The sequence below is a fragment of the Petaurus breviceps genome, unplaced genomic scaffold (genome assembly GCF_028583685.1).
Source record: "Petaurus breviceps papuanus isolate PSGF00001 unplaced genomic scaffold, PetGlider_PUasm1.0 181, whole genome shotgun sequence".
Taxonomy (NCBI): domain Eukaryota; kingdom Metazoa; phylum Chordata; class Mammalia; order Diprotodontia; family Petauridae; genus Petaurus; species Petaurus breviceps.
The window spans coordinates 14,940,125-14,950,503 of record NW_027185784.1 but is presented as its reverse complement, the minus strand read 5'-3'; the positions used below and the strand labels follow the sequence as shown (position 1 = coordinate 14,950,503).

The 10,379-nt window shown below is 42.1% G+C and overlaps 1 protein-coding gene across 2 annotated transcripts in view; it reads left to right on the top strand.

Moving 5' to 3' along the window:
• PLXNA4 (plexin A4) overlaps positions 1-10,379 on the top strand; it is a 780,904-nt gene that overhangs the window by 737,109 nt on the left and 33,416 nt on the right. For both annotated transcript variants that reach the window (XM_069087251.1, XM_069087250.1), the window contains one exon: positions 10,223-10,326. In XM_069087251.1, coding sequence (XP_068943352.1) covers positions 10,223-10,326 — 104 coding nt within the window. The remainder of the gene's footprint in view (positions 1-10,222; positions 10,327-10,379) is intronic.

The following is a 10,379-nucleotide window of genomic DNA, read 5'->3' as shown; positions in this document are numbered from 1 at the left end:
AGAGAGAGAGAGAGAGAGAGAGAGAGAGAGAGAGAGAGAGAGAGAGAGAGAGAGAGAGAGAGAGAGGATGAGAGGATGTGTTGTCCTTCAGAACTGAAAGCAGTGCTGCTGACCCCTATCACTCAGCAAACCACTTTTTCTAGTGTGCACTAAAGCTATCCACACCCTTCTTGCCACCTCCCATACACCCCTGCAACCCAGTGATGCCCTTGACCTTCCCTCTGCAGCCATATGACCCAAAGTTTGTCAGCCCTGGTTCAGAGGAGTAAACCACAAAGTTTCTTTCCCCCGCTCTGTCAGGGTACATTCAGGCTGGAGCATAATACCCATGATGATTTGACCACAGATCTGAGCCATCATTAAGAATGCGGATTACTGGGGAAAGGAAGTGGGTTAGTCTGATACCTAGAGTGAGAGTAGGCAGATGGACAGTTTCCGAGCATCCATTGGTATTCACAAAATATTAAAAGAATCAGAGTCTGACTGTGTGATCTTTTAGGGAAGATTTATAGAAAACTAAGAGGAGACAGCATGGAGAAGTAGGGAGAATCTAGGATTTGGAGTCAGATCACATGGGTTAAAATACAAGCTCTCTCATATAATACCAGGAGGCAGAGGGAGTGATGGCTGTAAAGTCAGAGTACCTGGGTTCAAATCTTATTGATGATGGTTTAATAAGCAGGCATCCAGTGCATGGAGGCCCTAGGTGGATAGAATGCTGGGCCTGGAGTCAGGAAAGCTCATCTTCCTGAGTTCAAATGCGGTCTCAGACACTTACTAGCTATGTGACCCTGGGCAAGTCACTTAACCCATGAGCTGGAGAAGGAAATGGCAAACCACTCCAGGATCTAGGCCAAGAAGCCCCCAAACGGGGCCATGGAGAGTTGGACACAATTGGAAAATGAGTGAATGACAATAATGAAGTGCTTATTGTGATCCAGGCACCATGTCAGGTGTGGGGGGGGGGGTATGTAAATACAAAGAACAGAACATTTTTGTCAAGGAGATGCTTACTTGTGTGGCCTTGGGCAAGTCACTCTGGCTTCTAATTTCTTTCTCTATTAGACTTGGTGGCCTCCAGCTTCCATTTCTATATCTATGAGCCTATAACCTGTCATTTCATTGGCATAGATACGTATATGACACAGCGGATAGAGAGCCACCCTTGAAGAAGCACGCAAGTCCTGCCTTCCACATATAATGGCTGTATTAGCCTTGGCAAGTGCTCTAGTCCACTCAGTAACAGTAATAATTACTTATAATAATAACAATAGTGAGCATTTATATAGCACCTTCAAATTTGCAAAATACTTTATGAATATTATTTCATTTTATCCTTACAATAACCTTGGGAGGTAGGTGCTATTATTATCCCCATTTTATAGATAAGGCAAATGAGGTGGAGTGATTTGCCCAGGGTCCCGCAGCTAGTAAGTATATGAAGCCATATTTGAATTCAAGTCTTCCTAGCTCCAGTCCAGCAATCTGTGATTATAAGTTGCAGAGAAAGTGGCTACCTGCACATTGTGAATGAGTCTCCCCATTTGGGAGTTCCTATACCAGTGAAATCCTAGATTCAGCTATTCTGGGTACTTGTAAGGAAACTCTCCCCACACTTACAAACAGTAATAACAACAATGCTCATGGGTACTGAGAGTATAAGTGACTCCACAATCAAGGCAGGACTTGAACTCAAGTATTTTTAAGTCCAAGGACAGCCTTCTCTCCACTAGATTATATTGCTTCTTGGCTCCATAATGCTGAATTTTAAGTGCTATGCTAAAATCACACAATGCCTTTCTTTGGAGCATTTCACAAAGGGAAATGTCTGAAACATCTGTGTGCATGTTATCAAATCCTAGGAGCCCCGTGTGGGCTACTATCCCCCCACCCTTAGGACCCTAGGCTTGCAGTAAGAATGGAACCTCAGAGGACACCTAGCCCAATCCCTTCATTTTACAGATGAGGAAACTGAGTCACAGAGTAAAAGATTTGCCCAGAGTCATATAGTTTATTTAGTGTTGGAGGTGGGATGTGAACCCAGGTAACTTCAAATAGAGAGTTAATTCCACTCCTCTCTGTGCCTTCCCCATTAAATTCCTTGTTGGAAATAGAGAGAACAAGTCAGGATGGACCAGAAGGATTATCTACGCTGATCTGTCTCATGACTGCTGTCTGGCCACAGCTGAGCACTGACATCCCACTGTCTCCTCACTGCCTGCCCTGGGCATTCATTTTTCATTCATATCTTGCTTGCTGCATCTGAATATCTCCTTCTAATGTAAAGAAATGGGAAAATTAGTCACCCATGTTATAAGCAGGATTTTTTTTTTAAGTACCAGATACTAAGCCCCAGGGAACCCACAATCCCCATATTCAAGGAATAGTTGTGGTCAATGCTTCAGCATGGCTAGATCTCATTCTTCAGAACATGGTCTTATGTGGCATAAGTGTGGGGATAGGAAGAAGTCATGTTCAGGAAATGAGCAGTGAACTGACCATCAGACTTGACTCTGAAGAATAAGGAAAATTTGTTTGTAGATGATTTGTCCACTAGCTTGCTGTATGACTTTGGACCAGTCATTTCACTTTCTGTTCCTCACCTGTAAAATGAAAGAATTGAATCAGAAGATCTCTAAGGACCCTTGCATCATGAACATTCAATGACTACCCTTCCCCACAGCTTACCTCCCTTTTCCCAGTGGGAAAAAGGAAAGAATCATTTCTTTTTATGGAAAGAGAAAAGTCCACCCAAAAAAGAGCCAATGAGAGAGTTTTGACCTACTTAGAAAGCAAATACCAGGTGGTGTCATTGATTATTTCAGATAATTGTTCTGTGTGTGAGTCTGTGGTTGTAGATTCAACGGTTAGGATACCTTATAGACCAAGGTTTATATTTCTTGATATATATATCAAGATATATATATATCAAGAATATATATATATTCTATTCAAATAGGTTTGATTCACCTATCATGTAATTTAGGTGGACTCAGTTCCACAGGCTGCTCCCCTAATTCTACCCATCTATCTGCAATGCCATGGGTCACAAGGACCAGAAGGGTTTCAGTTTCAGTGTAAATCCATCCCCAATATTGGAGGAAAATAATCAAGTCATAAATCCTTCAATCTACAGCACTATTTTAATGTACAAAAGTTATCTCATCATTTCATTATAACCCTTTAAAGAACAAGTCAGCATTGTGTCCCTTATTTTTTTTTCAGAAGAGGAATTAGATGCACTTGATTGACTCCTATTTACTTTTGCCTAGCATCTTAACAGGGCAATCAGGATTAGAATTCAATGCCCCCAAATCACTACACGTGGCTGCTTAGTCCACCAAGCCATATGGACTCCCTCCAGGTCCTGCTGAGATTTGCTGTCATTACATTGATCAGGCAGAGAAGGGGCAGCTGCCCACCTAGAGGGAGTCCCCCCTTGCCTGGCACTTTCCCTATCTAACTACAGCCAGCCCTGTTACCATTTTAATGGAAGGTAATGGGCTTCCAGCCGTGTTGGGCTCCAGCCATGAAACAGCACTACCATGCTCTCATCATCTCAGGCCTCTGAATGGAGTGTCAGAGACTCAAGCCATGGTTCCTCCCATGGACAGGTGCCAAGGTCACTTCTCAGGTCCCTGGGCATATGTTCCAGAATCCTTTGGATTTTCTCCAGACTATTCTGATAGGAACCCTTTCCACCCTGGACCTCTCCTCTGCCCCAGACGCCATCAAATCAAAGAATCATAGCACATTAGAGCTGGGGAGGGTCTTAGACAAAGGTGTCAAACCCATGGCCCACAAAACTCCGGAGTGCTGGGAACCAGATTAAAATGTAATTGGAAAATATTTAACAAAATAGATAAAATTCAATAAAATGTAGATAATGTTAATTTATGTGTCAAGCCAACATGTGGCCACAGGGATCCATTCCTATTTGAGCGTGACACCACTGTTCCTAAAGGTCATAGATGTAGAGGGACCTGAGTGGCCATCTATTCTACCCCTTCATTTTATAGGTGAGAAAAGGAAGATACCAAGTGACATGAGTCATGTAATGAGTAAGTGTTATAACTAGAACAGGGGCCCATATTTCCCATTGTTCTATATACTATAATATCTCTTCAAAGTCTTGACACCGGTGAGTGGAGGAATAAAGAGGGCAGACTTTTCTTTTTTAATATGCCATGCCTTCTTTGGTGGCTCACCAATATCAGATGAAGGGTTCCGGGGTGGGGGGGGGGTAACTCTAGCATCCTCACTATAACCCCAACTGCCCTTGCTATAACATTCACAGCCAGCTTGAGGCTAGCTGCTGCTTCTTTTCTACCATGAGTTTTTATTTGTTTCTAAAGGTACCAGCTGCCTCAGTGAAGCCAGTTCTCCTCCTTTTCCCTATCATACCAACTAACCTGAAGCCCTAATGACCACAGTCAATTCCAACAGCTTTACCATCCACAAGGTTAAATGATGAGTGGTCCCTAGAGGCCCGTTGGGGCTTCTCATCTGGTCCATTGAGCACGGATGTCATCTTTACATTTTCATTATTATAGCCATAGCTGATCTCAAAAGTGAATGGCAAAAAGGTATCACAGAGTGGGGTTTGGGGAGAGGGGGATGCAGGAGACCCAGATTCCAACTGCAGAAATGACATTGGTTTGCTTTGTAACCAGGGGAAAGTCACTTTCCTTCCTTTTGTGAGCTAGCCAATGTGTACCACAGGGATGGAAGTCCTGGCTATTGATTCAGAATGTATTTTGAGCTTCTAACAGACAAGGACTGTAGTCAATGAACAAGTCAGCAAATATTCATTAGGTCCCACTTATGGACAAGGTACTGCCCTAAGCATTGGAACAGATACAAAAATGAATAAAATGTGATCTCTACCCTCAAGGAACTTTCACTCCAGTGATAGAGACCCACAATAACCACAACACAAAAGAAACTATTGAGGGGGTGCATCAAAGAGGCTATGAAGGTACCAAGGACAGAGAGAAATGACTTGATTGAGATGACATGGGAAGGTTTCATGGAGGCTATGATATCTGAGCTGAGCTTCAAAGGATGGGTAAGGAAGGGAGAGGGAATCCTGGGATAATGAGAGGTGCAAGCCAAGGCACTGCAAGGATTCATTTTATGAACACAATAGCTGGGAAAAAAGGTAGATTGGGATCTGATGGTTGAGGACTGCGAAAGCAAGACTGTACAGAATAAAGCCTTTATTCCGTTTAGACTTTACTTAGTAGTCAAGACTTTTGAACACTGGAGTGAAATGATCAAATCTGTCCATTAGGAAAATTAATCTGGCAAGTAACAGGATGGAGGGGGAAATGAGACAAGATGGGGAGACCAGTGAGGAAACTATTGCAATAGTCTAGGTAATACATAGGGAGACCTTAGATTAGTGTAGTAGCAATGGGAATTCAATTAAATTTAATTCAACAAATATGTGTTGTATTCACTATTATACAGAGATTTGTGATGAACACTTTGGGGGAACAAAAATAAATTTGGTGAGATCCCTGCCCTCACAGAGGTTGTAATCTAGTTGGGAGAACAGAATAATGATAATAATAATAATAAATCTAGCATTTATATAGTGTTTAAAGGTTTGTGAAATACTTTAAAAAATATCTCATTTGACCCTCACAACCCTGGCAGGTAACTGCTATTATTTATTATCCCCATTTTAAAGATGAGCTAATAGGGGCTGTGATTTTAAATGACTTGCTCAGAATCACACTAATCATGCAGCTAAGAAGTGCCTCATGTCTCCCTGACTCCAAGTCCAGTTTTCTACCCACTATGCTACCCTTCCCCGTCTTCCCCATATGTGTGTGTGTGTTTGTGTATATGTATCCAACTACTTTATTCTTGTGTCTTTATATGTTTCAACAAATGCTAAAAATAAGAGCAATTACTATTTTGAATTGCATATATTAGAAAATGCATTTGTATAGTACTTTCAGGCTTACTTTCTTCACCAGTGTATGACATAGCACCAGTGTTACTATATTCAGTTTCAAGATGAGGAGCCTGAGACTGAGAGAAGTTTTCGGACTTTGTCAGGATCACAGTGAGAACGTAAAAGCTCCAGGGGTTTAAAGCCAGGTTTTCAGATTCTGAGTATAGTGACACTTCCACAGTAATATGTTGCCCTTTATTGTATCTGGTCCCATTTATATAGAGGATACAAATAGCCACAAGGCAAAGTGCAAAGTAAATCAATGCTCCCTGTGTGACCTTTGGCACGTTACTTCATTTTTCTGGACCTCAGTTTCCTGACTGGACTAGATGATCTTGGAGGTACCTTAATAGCTCTAAATCTATGATCAGAGGATTTTTTTTAAACCATCTATGATTTTATCAACGTAGGGAGTTCTTAGTGGAGAACTTCCTTTATCAATGTATATCCACAACTTCTCTTCAAACACTTTTGATTGAGGCCCAAACCAGATTAAAAGTTGTTTCTATCTGATTTCAATGTGTTGATGAATTAGTAAAAGAAAAGAAAAAGAAATACATGTGCATGTATAGTTTTTTTATGTCAATATATGACCCACAGGGATCTTTATGTATGGTTTATATGAGTTGGGTGGTCTCAAACTTGACTTAGAAAAATATATATTGACATTATCTATATTTGGCAGTTAGGTGGCACAAAGGACAGAGTGCCAAGTCTGGAGTCAAACTCAACTTTCTGAGTTCAAATCTGGCCTCAGAAACTTACTATCTGGGTGACCCTGGGCAAGTCAATTAACCTTATTTGCCTCCATTTCCTCATCTGTCAAATGAGCTGGAGAAGGAAATGGCAAACCACTCTAGTATCTCTGCCAAGAAAACCCCAAATGGGGTTTTGAAGAGTGGGACAGGACTGGAAAATGACTGACTCAATGTTCTATTGTATTTGTATTTATTTTGTTAAACATTTTCCAGTTGCATTTTAGTCTAGTTCTGCAACACTCAGCACGGTGACCCATTACATTATGACCCATAGGCCGTGTGTTTGACACCTCTGCTGTACAGCATGTGGCCTCTTTTCAATCCTATGACACAAAGAATTTTAGGAGGGAATATAAGGAACAGGTGCTTCGTGGAAAGTATGCTGACTGGAGCCAATGACTGACCCTACATCTATTGATGTCTTGGAGTAGAGGTGGCAAGGGAAGAAAGACACATGTACGGGATTGTCCTTATGGCGTCTTGAGCCCCAGCAGAGATTGGAGAGAGAGAAATGCTCCCAAGAAGTGGGTGGTGCTGAGCCCATAGAAGGTGTGCAGGAAGTGCTTGACCCATGTGAATGCACTTTTGGTATTTCTAGCCAGAAAGAGCCCTGGCCTGGGAGTCAGGACACCTTGACTAGGATGCTGACTGGGCATTGTGACATTGAGAAGACCCTTCTGTTCACTAAATCTCCTTTTCTTCATCTCTTTAAAATGAGGGCATTGTACTGAATGGTAGTGGAGTACAATAGGGAGATTGTTGGTTGCATTGGGAATCAGAGGTACCGGGTTTGAACGCCAGGTATTAGCTAGCTGCCTGGGTGACTGTGAAAATCGTTTCGCTTTTTGGCTTTCCTTAGCCATTGGTCTTGATGGCCCCTAATGTCTAAATCCTATGACTCCAAGACTTTGAGCTTGGGCATCTAGGAGAATGATAGTTTCATTAGCAGAGAGAGGGAAGGTGGAGATGTCTGGTAGCCAGTTTGAAATACAAGAGGTAATAGAAGGCAGGAAAGTGGTGGGACAGGATCCCTATAAATACCCCAAATGTGACAACTTAGCCCAAGGCAGGGCAAAGTAAAATATCCACATCCCAGCTCTGACAATAGGGAAAATGAGGCCGTGAATCAGGAAATAGATTCCTTGGGGCCATGAACTGAATCCATAACAGCACCGGGATTAATCACTTGAGTCATTATTTCCATTACCATAATGTGCTCTGAAAAGCACCTTGCTTCATCCAAAGTATGAAAGTGACTGCATCTGCTTAGGAATGGGGTAGGTCTGGAAGCCATATTTCTCTGGCCATTTGACTGGAGTGTGTGTTTGTGTGTGTGTGTGTGTGTGTGTGTGTGTGTGTGTGCTCTCCTGTGGTTTATATCCATCTGGGAAACACATGGATGTCCATGTGCTTCCCGTCAGAGACAGGAATGCACATATCTATGTCACCACATGGATGGTACCTTGTGCACTTACAGATGTCTCTGGCATGTGGCTTACGGACATGCTTATGGCTCTCCATGTGTGATTCATCAGTGTAGGTGTTTGTGTAGACAATGTGACTGCAGGGATGCAGATGCCGGCTTCATATCATAATACTTTGCAGGGTTTTATACCTAAAGGTAGCAATTCTGACTCACTACCAGTAAGACATGCAAATGGAGCTTTCTTCCCAAGAGAGGAAGAGTCATGCTGAGGTAGTCACACTTCCTCACCCAGTTCCATTGGTGGCCAATGGTGTCCCTGCCAGGGTTAGTTAGAGGTGCAGACCATGGTAGAGCATAAGCAGTTATAGCCTTGGCAGGCTTATTCTTATGCCCTTGCCATGTATTTGAACGAAGAGGCTACACGGTTCTTCCACACTATCTGGGTTACCTTTAATCCTCTGGTCCTCAGTTTTCTTACCTATAAATCAGGAAGGGAGGCAATTAGGTAGTGTAGTAGATAGATTATTGGGCCTGGGGTCAGGAAGAGCTGAGTTCAAATTTGGCCTCAGACACCTATTAACTGTGTGACCCTGGGGCAAGTCACTTGACCCTGTTTGTCTCAGTTTCCTCATCTGTCAAATGAACTGGAGAAGGAATTGGTAAAACACTCCAGTGATTTTGCCAAGAAAACCCCAATTGGAATCATGAAAAATAGAACACAACTGAAATGACAAGGGGGGGGAGGGGATGAGGGTAATAGACCAGGTAGCCTCTAAAATGCCTTCCAGCTCAGAGTCTATGTTCCCATGTTATAAGATAAATGAATCAACAAGCATTAATTAAACACCTACTATGTGCCAGGTGTTGGTGTTAGTCTCTGGGATACAAATAAAAACAACATAGTCCCTGTGCTCCCAGAGTTTCCAGTTTAGTCAGAGAAGACAACAGATTCATCTGTAAATACAAAATAGATCAAAACTAATGGGGGAAGTACTAAAAAATGGGGAGATCAGGAAAGAATTCATTTAGAATATTGTGCTTGACTTGAGCCATGAAGAGAACCATGAATTCTGTGAGATGGAGATAAGGAAAGAACGCATTATGGATAGGCACAGATATATGCAGGCAGAAGATGGAATTCTGTTTATAAGGAACAGCAGAAAGACCAGGGTAGCCAAGCCACGGTGTGTGAAGGACACATTCAGTGAAACACCAAGAAGTTAAAGAATTAAGCAGTAAGCATTTATTATTAAACACCTGTCAGGGGCCACACCCAGTATGCACTGGGAAAACAGAGGCAAACTCTGCCCTCGAGGAGCTTGTATTATAGTCGATGAGTGTCTAAATAGCTGTCATATAAGTAGAGAAATAAATGGATAGATTAAGGAATAAATAAATAGATAAATGGATGAATGAATGGGTAGATAAAATAGGTAAATAAATGGATAGATGAATGAATGGATATCTTTCTAATACAAAACATTCAAAGCAGAATGTAAAGTATAAGGGAAAAACATGGTCCCAAAGAATAGATATGAAAAGACATTCCCCCATTTCCCTGCCCCAATCCTTTGCAAAGGTAGAGGTTCATAAATATAGAACATTGCATGTGATGCCATTTTTTCAATATACTGATTAATTTTGTGGAATTTTTTCTTTCTCTTTCTAAAAAATCCTTTATTATAAGGTCCAGCTGTCTGGGAAGGGAGATGGTAAGGGATACAGGAAACATCTAGAGGATGTAAAAACAAAAGATTTCAATAAAAATCCATCATTTTAAAAAAGAAATGTGTCTGGAGTCAGACTATTAACTGGTGTCAGGGCCAAGAGTCAAGCCTGCTTCTCCTGATGCTAAACAAGAGTCCTTTCCCTCCTGTCCCCCAGCCATGAAGGGAACTGTGAAGTGTGAGAGATTAGAGCATATGGCTGCTTATGCCATCAATGTTGGTGCTGTTCACATCCTTAATTGTCTGTGTGTATGAACAACCTTCTAGGGTTGGTGTGTGCATGAGAGCCCCCGGGCTTTCGTTACATACCTCAAACCCATCGAAACACCATGTCTTTTCCCAACAGAGTGGAGACAAGGAAGCGGCGCCAGGATGATCCTACAAGATGAAGACATCACTACCAAGATTGAGAATGACTGGAAGAGACTCAACACATTGGCCCATTACCAGGTAAGGAGGAGGAGAGGTCAGATGAACCAAGAAGCTCCAGGCTGAAGCCTGTC